Consider the following 21,218-nt stretch of genomic DNA (forward strand, 5'->3'; position numbering starts at 1 on the left):
TTTTTAATTTGTCAACCATATCTCCTGTCATACAAAAGAGTGCACAAACGTGTAGAGGATATCTGGCGTATGGCGAACGCTGCAAGCGAGATGCAGTTGACCGTCCGTTGCATATAGAAAACACATTTGAAAACACGTTACTCAATTGAGTTCAATTGGTAGAGCATCGCACGGGAAATGCGAAGGTTGTGGGTTCGGTTCCCACCTGCGCCAAAGTTGTTTTTTCATCCACTTTAATTTCCATTAATTTATCGTTTCTTCATTCCATTTATTAAGCACAAAAGCACAAGTAATTTCCCCTATGTTGTCCTTGGTGTCAGTGTTTGTTGGCTTCTCATGATATGACTAATAAAAATCGGGCCCCTCGGTTAACCCCCTTTCTTCTCGTATATATATATATATATATATATATATATATATATATATATATATATATATATATATATATATATATATATAAAGTTCAGACGTTAAAGGGATAAAAAGCTTGGATGCTCAGCTGTTGTGTAGTCCCTTGCGGAGTTCACAGTTGCCCAATTATCCAGCATTCTCGTTTCTTCTGTTTGCGTCTCTTGGGTATTTCGCACTCCCCCTTTGAATATTATATAGGGGACTTAAGCGCCCTGCCGGCCGCCCAATTATTGGCCAACGCACCCTTTGTGGGTATATATGCCGCAGCACACTGCAGGAGAATCATCGTAAGCATCACCACCACCTTCGTCGTCGTCGTCGTCGTCGTCGTCGTCATCATCATCATCATCATCATCATCATCATCGAGTTCGCTCACTTTGCCAAGGAGGTTAAAAAAATAATTCTGGAGTGGAGATGGCGCCCTGAAATTGAAGCCGGCCACCGCCATCTTACTAAGGGAATTAATTAACTTTAGGATGTGGTGGAGTAGAGGAAGCTTTTTTTTTTCGCTTTCAGCTGTTTCGAAATAGCCAATTTTGCCACGCAGATGATTCTTGATGTGTCTGTCTGTGCCACTCGCTTTAGGATCAAAATTGAACATCTGGACAGCTTATGTGAGGTCGCGATATGACGACTGAGCCCATGGCAATATTCTAGCCCGAAACAACAAGCTCTTATTTTTTCAATCACTCCAGAACGTATTATCACAGAGCAAGAGCAGCTGCACTGCCGCTGTTCTCCGCCTAGTTCTCCCCGCTTTTAACGATGAAGTAAGCGCTGGTTTCACCTTGGCCAATATTGTGGTGCTTTAGCCACGCCTTATTGCCAAGATTGTGGTGCTTTAGCCACGCGCGAACACATGCTCTGGTCTTGCGAAAGAATTGAAGACTCGGCGATCAAGGTTGCGTCCAGGTGAGAGGCTGCACTTCGCAGCCCGGACCCGGATGAACAATTCTGGCCTGTCCAGCAGGCTCACGACGTGGCCGTGAGGCTTGGCCTTCCGGTCCCGACGTGGGAGCGGCCCTCTTAGTGGTGAATTATCACTACTTGCAGGACCAAATAAAGATTTCCATCCATCCATCCATCCATCATCCACCTCTGCCGGTAGGAATCTGTGGGAACCCGCCGTGGTTGCTCAGTGGCTATGGTGTTAGGCTGCTGAGCACGAGGTCGCGGGATCGAATCCCGGCCACGGCGGCCGCATTTCGATGGGGGGCGAAATGCGAAAACACCCGTGTACTTAGATTTAGGTGCACGTTAAAGAACCCCAGGCGGTCGAAATTTCCGGAGCCCTCCACTACGGCGTGCCTCATAATCAGAAAGTGGTTTTGGCACGTAAAACCCCACAATTTTAAGGAATCTGTGGGAGTTGCCATTCCAGAATTTTCCTTGTAAAACCTCCTTGCAATTTGCATATCTGCTGCAGCGGCACGCGCCGACGCTGCACGCGGCGGAGGCGAGAAGAAGCAGAAGAGGCGTCCTCGGCCACCGCAGCCACGCAAGCAGAAAAAGAATGAACTACACCGAAGCAGGTATTTGGACCCGATGTACATGTATCACTTCCTTTGTCCGCTATATTGTCGCGGAAATTGTCGTGAGAGACAGGCGATCACAGCGCGGAACGTCACGTTTTTCCCGCTAATAACTCGCATTCCACGTTGGGTATGAATACGAGGTCTTTTTGTACAGCGCAGAGCACAATGACGTATGCCGTGTGTCTCGTCTAACCTTATACCCAAGCTGTTCAATGAAAGAACAAAAAAAAAAGATTTAAAAAACACGGTGCAAGCTACAATTTCAACAGCGACGGTGCTTTGCTGTGAGAGGTCTGACGACTGAACACTGTAGATGTTAAAATGGTATCTTGCATTGTGCTTTTATAATTTATGTTGTTGCTGTTGTTGAAGAGTTCCGTTATCGTCAGCCGGGACACCTTATGTACTACATACCTGACAACCATTCCAAATTTTACGCAATGTTTACGCATTTGGGCTCCTTCTACGATTTTGCGAATGCTGCTCCAAGTTTTACGAAAAGTCATCTCTATTCGCGAAAATGTTGTAACGCTCTTAATATTGAAATGTGGGGCGTAGCAAGATTGAAAAAAAGGAAATGCGCGCCGAAAAGAAAATATGATTGTGCTTGCGACACCTTCTTGTGGCAGCGCAAAGCGATACAGGGTGGCCCACGTAACTTTGACCCACATCTTAAATACGAAAGACGCGTCGGAAGCGAATTGAATCGAACGCATACTATTTGCTAAGGCCTATTATAGTGACTCGCGCATTTCTGTTTTGTTTTCCCGATAGCTCACTCACTAATTAGTTTTCATAACTCAACTTTTTAGTCATTGGCTGAGGACCGTCAGTGTGACACGCAGACTTGTAGGGCTCCTTCAGAAACCACCGATCGAGTTGTTTCCTGTACGATACGTCTCACGTAGTCCTTTTTCTCCGGGTTCCAAAGAAAGCCCACGAAACATGAAACAAAGTCACGTGACGGAGCGCTTGCGCAGTGGTATCGCGCTGCTCGCAAGCGTGCGTTCGGTGGACAAGGTCGGCTCTCGTCGGATGACGGTGCAAATTCATGCTGCTGGCCGAGCGCTGCCGAGGAGACGAAGAACGCCCAGCCGTTTTCCCGTCGCCAGTCACGATGCATTCACGATTCATCGAGTCGTTTAGTTGCTATTTGCCACATGCCATTTTTTTAAAATTTGGCGCAGCTAAACACTCACGCACGCACGCACGCAAGCAAGCACACTATTCTAGAGGTGGTGGGATCTTTTAAAAAAAATCGCAGGTTGGAAAGCCAGACCCAGCTTGACAGTTCACAAAGCTCACAGGTTGACAGCGCCGTATTTGTCTCAGTCTCAGTGTCTCCGGAAGTATGTAACAGAATGTGCGCCGGGGCGGAACAGACGCGCCTCATTTGGCCTGGACATAATTCTTTTTGTGCGTGTGTAATTGTAAAACGCAGGCTTAAATTATTATACTAGACGAAAAGCAGGTCCATGGGGCTGTGGCCTAGTCAAGCTGTTCTGAAAAAACTGCTTTCTGTCACAGTCCTTCTCTCTGTATCATTGACAGAATAAAAATAAAGATTGATTGATTGATTGATTGATTAGTGCGAGGCAGGGGCGAGTGGTTAGAGGCAGTGTTCTTTGCAATACAACACTTCAGGGCGCGCCTGACCCTCCTCCCCCTCCCCCCCCCTCCAGGTTCGGCAGGGCGTGCGTATACAGATGGACCGGTCCACGCTTGGGGTTTGTGCGACCCTTGAACAAGCACCGGGTAACAAAAAATAATAGTAACTCAGACGAAGACCATGGAGTACGTGGCGCCGCCTATACGTATTCCAAACATTTTTTAAAATCTGTCTTTGCGTATACACTGGATAACATTGCATTTATTTGACTTTCTTTTTCGACGGGCTACTGTAGATTGATTGCATGACCGACCGACCAGCTTGAGTTTAACCTGCCGTCAGTATCTGTGAGAGGAAGCCTTAGTGGGCTTGATGGAGATGCGAATTTAGCGAAGACCAGCAGTTGATACACGGTAGATTGTATAAGCGCGACTGGACGAGGGCGCAGAAAGAAACAGATACACAGACGCAGCGCTGTGTCTGTGTATCTGTTTCTTTCTCTCTGCGTCCTTGTCCAGTCGCGCTTATACGCTCTACCATGGATTCTAACCAACTAGTCCGCCAACGTGTTTTGACCAGCAGTTGATGTTGTTCTACAATCACCTAAATATACAGAACTGCGCACACACGCGTCCTTGTAGTCAATCCCCGTTGGAATCCGCGGAATGGGATTGATCCCGGGGCTTCTTGCTTCGTTCCATGTACTAGAACATCACTGCTTGATATTTTAGTTTTATGCGAAGCATACTACTAGGGCTCTACCCAGCTCCTCAGGCGTGGCGGCGTCGCCTTCAATACCACGTGACACCGTGACGTCACGACAGAGGAGAAACGGGGCTCCAACTCGTGCCGTCGCTCGCGGCGTCGCCTTAAGGCTGACCACGTGACACCGTGACGACACGACAGAGGAGAAACGGGGCTCCAACTCGCGCCGTCGCTCGCGGCGTCGCGGCGGTATATAAGCAGCTTCGCTTGCCTCTGCTAGACACTCACGAGGTGAGATGCCTCCTGGAGACAGAGCTGCTCGTTGGAATGAGAAGCGAAGGCTGCGGCCTGCTACAGAGACTGATGAAGAGCGGGAAAAACGTCTGGCCAAGCAACGTGCTCAGTATGCGGCTCGGCGACAAGTTACTTACCAAGTTTAGCCACCAATATGCTTCGCATCTGACTAGGCTTAACCAAGCTAAGCCTCAGCCAATTTTCTTTTCTTTTTCGTGCAGCATACGAGCCGCTGCCGGCTTCAGTTCCGATCTTCAAGAGAGACAGGCCCGTCTTCGAGTTCAACTTCAACGACTACATCGGGACGGTCAATGGTCTCTTCAACTTCATGGAGATCGTAAGTTGTAAGCTAGCTTGTATATGCACCGGGTCGCAAAGTTCTAACGTAAAAAGATGTTGAAAAAAGTACGATTTCAACCGTGTGATGACAGTTCCTTCGCTAGACACTCTTTCAGCATGGCAGACATCATAAATGTTCGAACAGCTGTCGCAGTCCGTTCGCTAAATAACAAACATTCGTTAACTAAATTTTAATTGTTTTGTTCTAACGTCATCATTACCGTGGTAGCATTGGAGAAGGGTGCAGCAGGGGCCAAAAGCAATTTACGCGATTGTAAGAACGCCATCTAGATATTCGTGAGCAAAAATATGCCTGTATATGCCGTGTGCCCCAGCTAACGTTACCCAAGCTGCTCAAAGAAACAGAAAATGTTAAAGAAAGACATGGTGCAAGATGCAATTATAGGAGCTACGGTGTTTGGTCGACGGAGTTCCGACAATCGAACAGCATAGGTCTTAAATTTAAATTTTGTACCATGTTCCTTCGAGCAATTCTTTCGTTTAACAGCCTGTTTAATGTTTGCTGGCACATTTCTACATCATCATCATCATCATCATCATCATCAGCCTGGTTACGCCCACTACAGGGCAAAGGCCTCTCCCATACTTCTTACTCCCATACTCCCATAATTGGTAACATAATTAAAAAAAAAAGATGTCCCGTGGCATTCAACACAACTTAGCTTCTTGAGGTACATTATTCTCAAAGGCAGAACGCACTTGCACTAGAAATCAAAGTGGTGATTTGATTAATTAGCATTTATCGCTAATTAACTGCTAAACCAATTAAATTTTTTGCACACTTTTGCAATTTACGAATTTTAGGCAGCGATTTCTAAAGTCATATCTCCGTGGGAACGGGTTATGACAATGACATCAGTTTCGAGATATATGTTCCCGAAGTTTGAGACAAAATGCATTGGTGTTTCAGTAAGTTTAGCACTTCAATGAACGAGAAAGGCGTTTTCTTAAAACGCAGTGGGACAACAGTGCACCTTCACCCTAAGTTTGAGTGAGCATATCTCACAACTGGCGCTCGTTTCAAAATTTGTTCCCACGAGTAAACGCGCGTTGTGAAATAACCTGCTTCAAGTCGTGCATTGCAGTACAGGCACTATTATTATTATTTAAAACGTTTATTAGTCAATTATGCATAATTATTTCCAGCTTAAGTAATGTCAGCCTCTTTCAGAAATCCAGGTGCGGAAGTTGATGAGCGTTACACGCGCGCGCACGCACGCTTATGATATGACTAACCAAAATCGGGCCCCTCGGTTCCCTTTCTTCTCGAAGCAGTCTCGGGAGATGGCGGCTAAATGGCCCAGTTTGCCTATCGGGGTCTGCGTCACCCACATGGCGTTTTCGCACCGTGTCCGACGAAGGCTTGAAAAGTGTGAACTAAATGCAAAATGCGAAAAGGTGCCTATAACGATGCAATTACACATACAGGCAATAGCAAGGCTGAAGTGTCTACTGAATGCAAAGTATATACGCAGCGGTCAATTTGACCGTTCAGTTCGCGGAGGGAATGAAATAGGACATTACATCCGCCGAGTTTTCCCACGACAGCGCTGGCTGTAACACTCCCGGGGCTAATGTCGTTGCGCTCGCAAACGCGAATACTCAAGAAAGTGGACGGGAAGAACGGAAGTGACGGTGGCTCAGCTGGTGAAATGCCCCACGCGTAACGTACGTGGAAGATCAGGTTTCCCACCTGCGGCAAGCTATCCTTTTATTTATTTATTTATTTATTTATTTATTTATTTATTTATTTAACAATGTCCTTACAGGCCTCGTATGAGGCATTGGGTAAGGGGGGCGTTACAATAAGATTAACAGAGTATATAGAACATATAAAAACATAATAGACATACATTATTAATTGACAGTGAAAAACTATATGCCTATCTTATACAAGTATTAAAAGCATTGTACAACATAAGAAGGTCTGGAATGTACATATTAGAAAAAAACAAACGATACAGTTTCTTTAATAAACAATGAAAAATAATCTTGCCGCTCTAGTACAAATACTAAACAATACTAAAAATAACATAAATGGAAACTTACGTTTCCATTTATGTTATTGTTTCTGCACTTACTGCTGTCGTCACTGTCTGTTTCTTCGCATGGTCGCGACTGAAAAAAAAAATAAAAAAAAATATCGAGTCCCTCGGATTCTCTTACTCTGCTCGCTCACTCCAATGTTGGATTAGTTATTCGATAGTTTCCGATAATGTTACATGCCTGCACTGTAAAATAATTTACGCCCTTAAAATGACTGTGCGAATAGATGCGTAGCTCACACCGTTACACCCTTTATGGGGGTTAGGGTGCGAGTTATACATTGGTTTACACACTTATTTACTTTTTTATAGGGTGTAAATTATTTTACAGTGATACGCACGACGGTACACTTATCGTTGCCACCCGCGCAGCTGGGCGGTGCCACTCTGGCCGTGTTGCTGTCCTCTTCGGACGCGAGGAGAGCTGGGGACTCGAAGGCCGAGCGCTTCCTCTGCGGCTCGGGCTACACCTTCAGCTTCAACGGCTTCTACATGATGGTCTCCAGCCTGCTGAGCTTCACCTCGGCCGTCTACCTGCCGGCGCTCTTCTACGTAAGTGAGCTATACTGCGTACCGTATTAGCGCGATAGCGTTAAGGAGCTCGTGTCGCAGAAAAGCCGGTGTCGGCGTCGGCGGCGTTGGCCGTGAGCGATAAATCCCAGCAGGCCCTTCATGAATAAAAAAGAACTGGCAAGATGGGCTGGGTGGGAATCGAACCAGGGTCTCCGGAGTGTGAGACGGAGGCGCTACCACTGAGCCACGAGTTCCATTTACTCGATTCTAAGCACCCCCTTTTTTTCACGATCGCGATGCCCTAAGTGAGGGGGCGTGCTTAGATTCAAAAAATCTAGAATGACCCCCCCCCCCCCCGCCTTCTTTTCGCTGCGATATCATGACGAGACGGGTGCGATAATAACATTTTATTTTGCAAACATTCAAAAGAAAAATCGGTGCACACAGTGAACCCACCGCTTGTGTCGGATGCTCAGTTACTATCACTGCCACTCGAGTTTGCCGCACCGCTTGAACCGCCGCTCTCGGTATCCCACAGAGGGTCGTCTTCCGTTCCGTCGAAGTGGTTTGTGATCGAGCAGTTCTTAAATGATTTGACCACAACGTCCACTTGGACCCGCTTCCACGCGTCCGAAATCCACTTTGCGATGGTTGATGGGGACGCTTTCTGTAGCTTTCGCCATACATCCGCACAGTCCGGCTGTACGCGTACTCGCGCCGCGGACGCCGTTCCACCTCGGCACTCCGACGGCTCCGGCTCGATGACAGTGTGGGCAAGCGCGCTTGGCGGCCTTGGCTATACGCGCGCTTCCTAACAAATAGGGGGGTGCTTAGATTCGCATGCAAACTTTTTTTCCCAATCTTTTCGCGAAAATAGAGGGGGGGGGGGTGCTTAGAATCGGGGGGTGCTTAGAATCGCGAAAATACGGTACATCACACGTTCGCGTCTGAAGGAATACGTAAAATAGAAGTGAGGCGTGCAGACAGGACACAAGAGTAGAGAAGTGGACAACACGAACGCCGTGTTGTTGGGCTCTTGTGTCCTGTCTGCACGCCTCACTTCTATTTTGCATAATGAATCCTTACCAACTAGCTCAGCTTTCTGTCGTTCTATGAAGGAATATGGGCGTGGGATACATTTCCGGCTCGCCCGTTTGTGCGAAAGACAAACTGAAAGTCAATTTTGCGCGTCTTCTTCGGCTTCCTCGTCTCGCGGTATAGGTGTCTGTGTGGGAGATACGATCAACTTTTGCGAGGTCTCGCCTGAATCCGCGAGCTGCATGCAGCCTCCCTCTCCAGCTCGCACCACGGCTGATCTGAACTCTTTCTTCGTTCAAACTGCTAAAGACTGGAATCATCTAGCTGCTGAAGCGGTGCCCCACTCTACAGTCATTCGTCGATCAAGGCATTCATTGAGAACATGACCTAGATATGCCCACCTCTTGTATAAAACCCCAAATGGGGATTTTGAGGTATGAATAAATAAATAATTAAGTCGGTGCCACTGTAAGCCGCTTTATTTAAATCGGTCTGTAACTCACACCTTTTCACCTCAAGGGTGTATACGTGTGATTTATAAACCCGAAAATACCTTTAAGGGCGTAAATTGGTTTACTGTGCACCGGACGAGTCGGCGCATGCCGCTGACAGCGTCACGGCGTGCGCAGTGTCATCGGAAGTGGTCGCTCGAGAATGTCGCCCCCCCCCCCGAACAACGAGTCAGAAAAAACTAAACAGAAAGAAAAAGCTTCACTTCCTTCTGCAAGGTATATGCCACCGTAGCTGATGACTTTTACGAGACGCGTTCGTCGGGAAAATCCGCCGTGCACTTCGTATTGTGATGCGCCGTCCTCTTACCGGTTCATCAAGGCTTCGCTTAGACCGCATCCCACAGTGCGTGCGACCTGAATGACTTTTTTTTTCTTTTGCACGAGATGAATGGTATAAGCCCTCCAAACCTTAGAAGAAAAGAAAAAAAAAGACGCTTGTAAATGCCAGGGTGCCCGAAATAACCCCTTTAGTCACGAATTATGGTGGACTGTCAATAAACGTGTCAGTTATATTATTACAAGCCTCTGCAGATTCCATTGAAAGGAGGTCGAGGGGGTACGTTAATGCGCAGCACATTTTCACATATTACACATCAATTATGCATCGCTCAAGTGTACATGCATTCATGTCGCGCCTTTTTTCTTTATTTTTTTTTTGTCTAGCGAAGATACAATTACCGACTCAAAGCACCATCACGTGTGTTATCGGCTGGAGGTACAACGAGAAAGTAAAAACGATGTTTTTCACATCACTTACAGAACGTATCAGCTGGAGGTACAACGAGATGGGGAAAACGATGTTTTTCCCCATCACCTACAGAACGTAGCATGTCGAGCGTACCGTGAAACATGGTAGCGCATTCACCAATACGGTTGTGGGCAGGAGTACTCGGCGCACAAAAGCGAAATGGAGTTTGCACTGAGTGTAAAAACGGCACAATTTGCGCGTGGCTCGATGGGGGTAAATTGGGTCAAATTGAGACGAACTTGGCACAAACAACGTGATCGACAGCAGTAATTTTCTACACTACTCGTTTCCGCGAACCAGCTTCGTTATTCGGAAGCCGCGTGAGTCATGGCATGGATACATACATACATACGTACATACATACATACATACAAACATACATACATACATACATACATACATACATACATACATACATACATACATACAAACGTGCATGCTACATACATGCGTACATACATACATACATACGTGCATACATACATACGTACGTACATACATACATACATACATACATACATACATACATACATACGTACATACGTACATACGTACATACATACATACATACATACATACATACATACATACATACATACATACATACATACATACGTACATACATACGTACATACGTACATACATACGTACATACGTACGTACATACGTACGTACGTACGTACGTACATACATACATACATACATACATACATACATACATACATACATACATACATACATACATACATACATACATACATACATACATACATACATACATACATACATACATACATACATACATACATACATACATACATACATACATACATACATACATACATACATACATACATACATACATGCATGCATGCATGCATACATACATACATACATACATACATACATACATACATACATACATACATACATACATACATACATACATACATACATACATACATACATACATACATACATACATACATACATACATACATACATACATACATACATACATACATACATACATACATACCCGCTGCAGAGGCTTAGCGACTATGGTGTTGCGCTGCTAAGCATACTAAGTAAGAAATCGGATGGCTTCGCGGAGAGTTGGCTTGCGAAGGCAGGCTGTGTGACATAACTATCCCTCCTAGTTTATTGCCTTCATCCGTGTTTATTTAATCTGACTGGTAACCACACGCCACGCCCTCGGGTTCGTCGTTGCCTTTGCGCAGTACGTCGTGTTCCAGGGAGTGGGCACCGCCTGCTACATCATCAGCGGCCTCATGGTCGCAAAGCAGAACCACGACGTGTCGGTACAAGTCGTGAGTGCAATGTTTTTATTTTTTTATCCCTCCGAAGAGAGAGCATGTCACCTTCTTTAGACCAGGGCTGGGCGCTTGAGGACTGTCTTGTCCCAGAGCCAAAAGTTTGACAATGCAGACTATAGATTTGCCGCTGGTGCAGTGAAAGAGCTAGATGGTGCGTTAAAATTGCCACGCGACTGGCCTCTCGAGGCACTTTGCGTGTATTCGTGGGCTTTTTCACGCTCGCGGAAAAAGAGTTTTATGCAGGACGTATTGAGCGACAGAAAAGCTGCATCGGTAGTTTTTCGTGTCGTTCTACAATTTTCTCGTTGACACTTTTCTAGTAATTATAATATTTGAGAAGTTGATTAATAAATTTAGGCTAATTATGTAATTAGGTTGTGTTCATGAAATTCTCTGAGTATCTCCAGGCGACGGCAAACAACATTACCTTGGTTCTGTCCAGCTACGTAACATTTGCATATTTTTATCTTTGCGCATGCGAGTTTGGACACCTTGTATTGATAAATTTATATAGATAAACAGATGAATCTATTGTGTGTGCGTACGTCGGCCATCACAACGAGTAACAGAATACGAGGCGACCGAGGCAGCCTAAGCGAGTGTGAAAACGTCGCGGTGTTTTGCTACCACGTGGCCACATACCGTGTCGTGACGTCACAGCACAGTATCGTTGAAGGAAAGAAAACCAAAACTGGCTGTAGATAAATTATTTGCGGTGCTTTGGGGCTTGTCCTTATTATTTTTCTATGGTTCGAAGGTATGGGACGCTGATTTAACGACGAAAAAAAAATGAATAGTCAAACATATTATGTCACTACCCCTTCAAGTTACCTCGGAACCGGGGTTCGTTATGGGTGACGTGTAGTGGGCAAAGTTTAAGGCTCGTGGCTTATTTACGGCTTTGGGGAGACATTTACTAATAGAAGCACTCATAGAGAAATTGGACAGCGTTTCGTCAAGGCTACATGAGTCTGCCGTGTTTGCTTATTGTTCTCTAATACTGCGAGAACGTTCGCGATCTCATCGCCGGGCATCCGCGTATGTTTGCAACACACGCAATGCCAGATATGCAGAACTTTTGCGGATGATGGTGATGAAAAACGTTTATTTGCTCTATTTTGCAGTGATTTTTGCGGCTTCAGATGGAGTCTTCCATCTTCTCTCCAGGGTCGGTTCCCCTAGTCCAGGGCTCCGCTGAGGGTAGCTGCCCTGCGTGCACGCCTTACTAGTCCTTGTTGGACTTTCAGGATGTCGCTGGATAGCATCCTCCCCCACTGTTCCGCACTCGGGTTTTTTTATTATGGCTAGCCCATCTGTTTTCTGGCAAGCCCATGTGGTATGGTATAGGGTTGGTTTGTCTCCACACCATGGGCACTTGCTCTCGTACTGCGTGGGGTAGATCTTGCTTAGCATGTTTAGGCACGGGAATGTTGATGTTGCTCCAAGTGCCTTTCCCTCTCTCCCGGCTGCTCTCGACCATAACCCACAGTTGAATGATCCGTATGTCGTCATCGCACTAACTTATTTCGAATCTCCGCGCTCTCTGCAGATGGTCGGACTGTGCACGGGCGGAATACATGCCTTCCACTTCGCGTACGTCTGCTACAAGAACTACGTTGAAGCCAAAGAGAAAAGGTGGTTCTAGGCATACGCCAGATGCAAGGCGTGGGCGGGCTCGTCTCGATTAAAGCGTGTCGCCATTGGTATCGTTTCTGCTCTTTTGGGCTTACGAGAGTGCAAGTGTTACATGCCCGGTCTGTAATTGAAGGAGAAAAAAAAAGAAAAGAAACACCGAATCTGCAGACTTCACCGATTCCAGAGGCTCCGAACTCGCGCATCCAGGAAGCGGACACCGCACATCTTCTCAAGAATCGCTTCTAGTAAAGTTGGTGTATTATTGCCATTTATTATTATTTCGTGACGCGCACAACGTTTCATTTCCTTTCCTAATTTGCGCTTTTCAATTCAGTCAATGTGCTCATAATTGCTACGATTGTTCACGAAAAACGTTCGACGCACACAATCTTTGTTTTAAGCCCTTGCAGCACGTTAACGCACGTTTCCTACAACACACACACACACACACACGCACGCACACACACACACACCCACACGCACACGCAGGCACGCACGCGCACACACGCACACACACACGCACACACACACACACGCGCGCACGCACACACACACACACACACACACACGCACGCACACATACACATTTTCGTTACGAAAGGAACAGTTTACAATGGGTATGCATGTACACTGAAACTTGTTGCCTTCGTTCTTTAAAAAAAGAAACAACAATGGGTGATGTCCAAAACAAGGCATCCATGACGTGTTTCCGGCCCTGCGATTGCTTCCGGCGCGTGCAAACGGAAAAGTCGTAACCTTCGAGATTGGTTCCGGTTACTCGGTGGGAGTCGACGCTGTCGCGTGGATTGGGACAGCACCCATTGACTGATTGGACGCGTGTCAAGCCGGCAGCACGCAGATTGAGCAAATGCATGTACTCTCCGTAGTTCCCATTGCATAGCCATGCGATCCTATCGCCAGAGTTCTCTCAGGTGATATTTGTAGGAAACGTTGCGGTCCGCGACCAGGCGTTCACATCTTTTATTCAGAGCTCGAAGAACGACTAGAGCGACGCAAGATTTTTTGTGAGGCGCCTTGTGCCACGTGGTCCTCGCCGGGAATAGCATTAAATCTTTCTGCGTACTCCAACTCACCTGCGTAAGGGGACATTAGGCTGGGCCCATGGAACTCCAGCGACAGCTTATGAACCGAGAGGTGCTAGTGGCGTCTGTACAATGACTGACGGTTCGTCCCAGTGACCGCACTGACATGCAGCGGATGTGATTTGTACCTCCACTGCAAGAATTTGGATATCTCGGGGATAAACGCTGAACTTACCCAGCGGGAGGGCGCATGATCGTTCGGCGGCATTTCCAAGTCTTGCGGGCATCGCGTCATTTTCGTATATGTACGCGGGAGACATCGCGGAGGACATGCTGAGTACATTGCACAGACTTGTCAGGGACTTCTGCACAGCATTTTCCATAGTAAGTTTACGTTCGCTGTAGATACTGCGTGCCAGATAAGATACATCATGTGAACACATATGCACACACGCGGGAGTGCAGTGAACTCCCAACTCGATCGTCTAGGTCTTCCGCCAGACACCAAGCGGCACATTTAAGGCAGCGAAGTTTTCCTGTTAATTTACTTCAGAAAATGCGCAAAGTACGCGCGCAAAGTACATGCGCAAGAGACGATGCACACGGGAGCTGCTGGCACGGCAGCTTCAAATCGTAACTTGAACATGTGAGAAAGCAATTTTGTCCCGAGGAAGCTAGTAATGTCTCCGGGAGGACAACTACATATGTTCACGAGTGGACCGAAAAAGATCCAGGTGCGATATTCTCGGGATGTCATTGGTAAGATATGCGAAATTTCGACGCCCGGCGATGTTCTGTCTGTCCCTCGAACATTGCACGAGTCTTGAGACATTATTCTGGCCGTACGAAGTGTTTTCACTGCCATCTTAAAGATGCAGCCGGGTCAATATTAGAGAGGCAGTGCTTTCTCAGGTGTCAAAATTTCCGTGCAGGGCAACGGTTAGTCTGTCGACTGATTTAACCTTGGTTATTTTGTCTGCAATAACGGGCATCCGATTGCAAATTCCAAGCATATAGCTGTCTAAAAAGAAAAGGTGAACCAAGCGTCGATGCTGAAGAAGACAAAATATTGACGTACATGGGGGTTCCGATGATCCGATGATGAAATGTCGATACATCTGTTTATTTTGTCTCTTTGTGCCACTTTTTCTTGTTCATTATTCACTGATTACATATCTTAATCATATTATGAAATTACCGGCAATTACGCGCACTTCGCGCGCAATTACGTCGACCTTTAGCGTCGACACCTGGTTGACGCTAAATTCGGTTGATCAAGAGGCCAGATGGGCCGGTCCCACAGATAAATTAGTTTTGTTTTCGACTAAATGTGTTAATTACGCCCACAACATTAATTTTATCTACTCTGCGATTGATTCTCACTTCGTGTAGGCACCGCCGAAGCCATCATCCTGACACTATTGCCTCGCGTGAGCCCTGCTTAGTCCAAGCAAACTCGCCCCATTACCGAGAAGTGCGCCGTACACTGGCTTTGCCTCAACATGTATTCATGTGTGGCGGTGCACCCTTTACAGGGATATAATGCAAACTGGTTCTGTGGTTCTTTCGCTGTGTCCTGTGCCGCGCATGTTTAAAGCTGGTGTTTACAAGACGTACCAACTAGCACAAATGAAAACAAGCTGTCAATGTGTTTTTGTTCCAACTATATAAGCGCTAATTACGCCGTGCCGCTCATTTCACCTGCTCTGCGACAGAGCGATGACGTCGCGTTCCCGCTGCTGGACCAACTGCCGCTCACACTGCGAAATCCCACGGTGAAGCAAAGTGAATGAAGGCGACTTAATTAAGGTGGAATAAAGGAGATTAAGGTTGGTACAAATGAAAGCAAGGTAGATTAAGACGGAGTTTTATTTAAGGTGATAGCTTGGAGAAGTCCTCAGCCCTTCAAGTAATGTAAGGATACTTAAGTGACCATCAACGTTTTTTCTGGGATTGGTTACAAGATACCGCGATCCCAGATGTGCCAAACCCATGTGAACTCACCTAAGGAAGCCCGGTCTTCAAAAAAAGGTAAAGAAAAAAAAAACTGGCTTTGGCCTGAAGGCATAGCATTGGAATCAGACAAATTTTAGTGTTGCTCTTGAGTTACTCGCACTGTGTTCTTGCAATGCGTGCAGGCATCGTGGACCGACGCAGCATGCGGAATGATTGCTTCTGCACCAAAGAAACAGCGCCAAGGCGTAAACCAGGCATGTCACTGGTGCTGCTAGGAACGCTGGCAGCGGCGCGTTGTAGGCGTCGCGCCTCGACGGTGCACGAGATAAGACCAACGGAAAGCCGTCGGCCTTTGTCAGCGCCTAATGAAAGGATTAGAAAGACTTGAAGCTTATCCTATCCGTTTCGCTCAGACCAGTGCATAAAGCACGCTGTGGTATGCGCACAGTTCCTCAGCAGGAACGATAATGCCTGCATGTGCAACGCTCAAATCAGCAGCGACGCGGGAACGTCGCCCATGGCGCCGGCATTGCCTACAGAGCAGAGCGCGACGGTGCATCCACTTTGCTCCATTGTTGTTGCAGCTAAACGCACTGCGCGTCTCTGGAGGCCTTCTAAACTTCCACGCTCTGACCCTGCATGCGCCGTCGATGCCGTGACAGCATGACGGCGCCGGCGCCAATAGTGTGAACGCGCTTCGAGTGTCCGCATAATTGTTATCACAATACAGATAACTCAAGGAATGCCGGCGCTAGTGTCCACCGGATTTGCAACTATGGCGATGCAGCCAACATGGGTACAGTGCATGACCTTGTTCAAACTTCTTTTTCCTGCCTTCAAACGGCTTTGCTGCTTTTTAAATTCATAATTTGCAATTAATACTGCGTTAAGAATGCAACAATCTGCAATGCATGTGCGCGGAAACTTGTAGCCTTCGTGCGTTTAGTGCAATTTGATTTCATGGAGTTTCACGATCTCACGATGACTGTCCACGGTAATGCGTTTAGCATCGAATCAATACAGTGACACAACGTATTGCCACTGTCGAAACGACTTATGTACGAGGCAATGTACTGCAGGGGGATTCCTCTTTCGCGCTTCTTAAAGAACGTTCGGTGCCGTCTAGCGCTTCCACCGCGAACCCTGCGCGTGGCTTTCGAAATGCATGGCGCGGCGGTGCGTGCGAATGCTTAGAAAAGCGTCATGCGGCAACCGGACTCCTTTCTCGCGTTTCTTTCTGTACGCGCAGCGCCATCTTGTGGCACCGCCGAGAAGTCCGCGCGTGGCCTCCGAGACCAGAAGCGGGTCGCGGCGGTGCCTGCGAACGCTGAGAATTGTTCCCTGGCTTGCCGCACACTCAGTGGCACATACACAGTGACCCAAGTTGGCGATGGGTTCGCTAAAGAGGGGTACATACCCAGTGAATTCATGGCGCAGGCTCGCTAAAGCGTCAGCGTGAAAAACATTGATTGAAAAGCGGCGCACGCGCAGCGCATTTATGGCGCAGCCTGCCAATGCGTCGGGTTGCTGTTCTTGAGGAACGCTTGTGACGTGGCTTAGATTGCGCTCGGCTTCGGAGAAACTTTAGGGATCTTATTCATCGTTGTAGAGCGGCACATTTTCCAGTGACACTTACCTAGTTACCCTATAGTTAGCGTCAAAGGCGTTCACTGAAGAGCGGCACACATCTACAGGCACATGGCCAGTGACCCAAGTCGGCGTCGAAGAGGTTCATTTGAGACCAGCAAACGACCGAGTGGCACATACCCAGTACTCCAAGTCGGCCTCAAATAGTTTTTTCTAACACCGGTATCTACCCAGTAGCGCGTCTACGGCGGCCCATGTCGGTGGGAAACAGGTTCGTTGAAGAGCGGCACGTATGTACACATTGACACACGCTCAGTGACCCTAGTTGGTCCGATGATTGGCTTCGAACCCAGTTACTACCGCACAGCAACCCGACGCGCTACCCATTCTGTCACTGACTACCCAGGGACCCAGGCAGGTGGGAAAACGGTTGATTACAAACATGGATAGATGCGTAGATACGCATATAGGTAGCTTAACGATAGCTAACGCAATAGCCCCTCTCCCCCCTACTGCAACAGACCTACGTATTCAATGGAATCATTATTTTAACACAGTGAATGGCTTTCTTTGGCTCTTTCTCCTGCTTTGTTGCGTCGGAGGACTATATGGCCTCCATCCAATGTACGCCTCTGCCGTCAGCTAGCTGCTTGAGGCTCACGGACTCTTTCTGGCGAGACCTTTGTGGCGTCCGACGTCTAAGGTGCCATGTCGGTGGTGGCGCTTTTTTCCACGTTGTCGGGCGGTTTGCGATCCCTCTTGCACTTCATTAGATCCGCAAATTCATCCTTATTCACCCGCATCCTATACCCCTGTATGCCCTGAGGCATTTACCCTCGCATTACAAAAAAAAAAAATCCACCATGCGTATCTTTGTTAAAACGGGCATTTTCGTCTTGCCGACACGCCACAGCTTCGCTTAGACCCGACTGTCACAGTGCGTAGTCTAGATAATTTCCGAATTTACCATTTAAGATGACTTGTGTCCGCATTCCTTCGAAGGTCAACGCGCAGAGCTTCGAAAGACGTGCGCAATGACCAGCCCATAAGTAACTATGCTGGCTACAGGTCTGTTAGACTGCGAGGCGTTTTCCTGTACTGAAAGGATGGCCTAGCGATCTTCGTTTAAAGGTCGCTTGGCGATGTCAATTCTTCAGCTTGTTTTTCATGCGAAGCTTTCTTTGCCTCCCCTCTCACCTCCCCCGATGCCGGTGCTGCTGTCTTGCCACGTAGGGAAAAGCTGTTTGCCCACTCTACAACTACAGCATTACCCACTGCCAACTGCCACGTCACTCACTAGGCCAATACCCCTTACCAATGTGATGTACCTTTTCCATCCCCTATGCAATTGCCTCTTTCTGTAATTTATTTATTTATATGAACATACCGCAGGCTTTGACGGCCCTTGACACACGTCACAAAGGTAAAACAACAGCGATCATGAACAGAAATGAATCGTTTTAACTTTGATTGCAAAAGATACCACAGTATTACAACACACTGTCAGGTAAGGCGTTTCAGTAGGAGATAGCGGACGGAAACAGTGAATATTTATGTATATTATGCATGTTCCATGTGTCTCGTTCCTTCCTCTATGTCTTCATCTTCATATAATCATTTCATCTTCCGGCTATTTTGCACTCAATATGTGCCAATGTGGAACAAAAACAACAACAAAAACACAAACAACAGCTCCGAGAAGGAAGACAAAGACCTGTCACTTGGCTGTTGGCTGCAGGCAAGCGTGTCGGTCCACCAGCGCAAAGGTAAGACATTCAAAAAAGGAATTGGAATGGTTTTAGACACGCCGTCTCACACGGGCATGTCTCGTTGGATTCCGCGGTAGCTCTGGAAGTGTGACATAGATAGCGAACGCCGGCGACGTTTCGTCGCACATGTCACTAAACCGAGGCAAAAGTGTAACGTGTCTCGCTCCAATGCATAAAAAGACGTTTTGTTAGGAAAGTGACTGGAACGCCAGTGCATGTCTCCGCAAAGTTCGGTAATGAATATCTCGAAACTGGTGTCATACTCAGAATTCGTTCTAAGTGTATCCGTCTTGCAAATCCTCGGGCAGAATTCGTTAACTGCAATATGGAACATAAGGTAATTAGTTAAAAAAAGCTGTTTAGTGTTTTTTGGTAATTATTCGATTAGCCATTTGATTTTTGTGTGCAAGTAATGTCTGCCTATTCGAGTAGCCCAGAGTATGAACTACAATTGCGCTGTCTGCCACAGGCAAGCTTTAACAATTTTTGAAAGTGTTCGCTGCAACACAGAGTGTGTGTGTGTATATATATATATATATAAGCACTGTAAGAGCTCGTTACACATTGCTGTCAAATTCTCTGTTTATCTTCAGTCACATGAACCCTAGACAAAGGCGAGCGTTTGGGTAAATGGCTTACGCCATGCTAGCATATAATGTCTTCCCAAACGCCTACGTTGCCTACAATTTAGCGAGGATTCCCCGACTTTTTCATGTCACTGTAGCGACACGCTTCAAAAAAGTATATCCACACTACTTGCTTTACTAAAGTACCGATTATCGACTTCACTTACTACATCAGCGCCAAAGGCCAACTGCAGCAAAATTTCGCTTTGGCTGAAATGATTATAAATAAGTAGTATATATCGTATTTACTCTTGTAAGGTCCAGACTTTAAAGAAAAAGCATATTTTAGAAGGGTGTGCCCTTATACGTGGCAGGCTTATGGCTACTCACTGAAGCCTCGAACAGCGCTAAGATTACTATGCAAAATAGCGCAGTGACTGGCCGCCGACTGCGAACACATTTCCAGTCACCAACTGATTTTTTGAACAAGATGTCCGAAAAATCGGGCCGTCGCAAAAGAACGAACTGCGACGGTAAAATTGATTTCGTTGTTTCTATAGCGCCAGCTCAGCTGAAAAGGCTGTTTTCAGCCTTTTGCTTCAACGTTGCGCTCCATTAAAAACAAAACTTGCTTGGAATTTGAGGATGGCTGAACTCGGGGGTGCGTTTTCGCCTTTACACGCATCGCGCAGCTCGACGTGCCCGTGGCGGTACGTCGTTACATAAAGTTCACATACCGCGCGCGCACGGGGTCCTGACTCCGCGTCAGGGTGTGCTGCTAAAAATCACTTAGGAACTTTGGCTTTATGTCCAAATAAGGAGGGCGAGGGCAGGGGCGGGCCAGCTTACGGCGTTCTCTTCAGTTAAGCATACACGAACTTGGTATATGCGTTAGCGGTATACAGTCGTTGCCTGATGGCCCGCGGACTAAAACCCCGCTTCACGCACATGATCGTAAGTTTAGCCTGTGCACGTGATCACTTCTCCCGACCACCGATGCGGCAACGACGCGCCACTCGCCACACCCGCTGGCTAGGCCTAACGAGCGCCGTTGCATCGGAGTCTGTGTCCAAAGTTGTAGTTAGAGACCGAGTGCGGGATGCAGTCAGATGCATATGCGAAGGGGTGGGGAGATGGGATGGGGGACACACCGGGTATCACCTAAAGCCCCTTAAACTTCGTAAAGTAGCGACACTCTCCTCCTCCGCCTTCACTCCTCCTCGTTTCTCCTCTCTTTCACGCCCCCTCCTCGACCGTGGCGCCGCCTACACTGCTCGAGCGTAGCAGCGGCGCCAACATGCGCTCCTCGCCACTCCGTAGACGCTTCTCGAGCAAAAATGGCGCTGAAGCACGGCGCGAGGGCCCACGTGATGCTATTAGGCCAATAGCGACGCGGCTTCGGCCAGAGCGCGCGAAAAGGAGGCGGCATTCTTCAAATCGTGGCGCTACTTTACGAACTTTAAGGGGCTTTAGTATCACCCCTCTCACCCGCCCCCCCCCCATTTGAATTTTTTTGTGTGCCGGATGCCAGCGCGCTGCGTTGCTCAACGCGAA

At 47.3% G+C, this 21,218-nt stretch overlaps 2 protein-coding genes across 3 annotated transcripts in view; both read left to right on the forward strand.

Annotated features, from left to right (window-relative positions):
• The first annotated feature begins 1,859 nt into the window (after nt 1–1,859).
• On the forward strand, nt 1,860–12,837 carry LOC139052694 (uncharacterized). 2 transcript variants are annotated; one of them, XM_070529738.1, is made up of 5 exons: nt 1,860–1,944; nt 4,777–4,892; nt 7,333–7,512; nt 11,013–11,102; nt 12,658–12,837. In XM_070529738.1, exons 1-5 carry the CDS (start codon nt 1,926–1,928, stop codon nt 12,751–12,753), a joined length of 501 nt encoding a protein of 166 aa, XP_070385839.1. In that variant the 5' UTR covers nt 1,860–1,925; the 3' UTR covers nt 12,754–12,837. The 2 variants fall into 2 exon arrangements, with proteins under 2 accessions (XP_070385839.1, XP_070385840.1); XM_070529739.1 differs by lacking the exon at nt 11,013–11,102.
• A 6,164-nt stretch (nt 12,838–19,001) lies between these two features.
• LOC139052698 (uncharacterized) overlaps nt 19,002–21,218 on the forward strand; it is a 10,660-nt gene continuing 8,443 nt past the window's right edge. The window contains exon 1 of the mRNA XM_070529746.1: nt 19,002–19,095. The gene's annotated coding sequence lies outside the window, so the exon portion shown is untranslated. The remainder of the gene's footprint in view (nt 19,096–21,218) is intronic.

The sequence above is a fragment of the Dermacentor albipictus genome, unplaced genomic scaffold (genome assembly GCF_038994185.2).
Source record: "Dermacentor albipictus isolate Rhodes 1998 colony unplaced genomic scaffold, USDA_Dalb.pri_finalv2 scaffold_29, whole genome shotgun sequence".
Lineage (NCBI taxonomy): Eukaryota > Metazoa > Arthropoda > Arachnida > Ixodida > Ixodidae > Dermacentor > Dermacentor albipictus.

What these genes read in the sequence shown, in the direction of transcription:
- LOC139052694 (XM_070529738.1), top strand. An exon ending in TCTTCAACTTCATGGAGATC is followed by an intron (nt 4,893 to 7,332) that starts GTAAGTTGTAAG and finishes CCACCCGCGCAG; the next exon opens with CTGGGCGGTGCCACTCTGGC. An exon ending in ACCTGCCGGCGCTCTTCTAC is followed by an intron (nt 7,513 to 11,012) that starts GTAAGTGAGCTA and finishes GCCTTTGCGCAG; the next exon opens with TACGTCGTGTTCCAGGGAGT.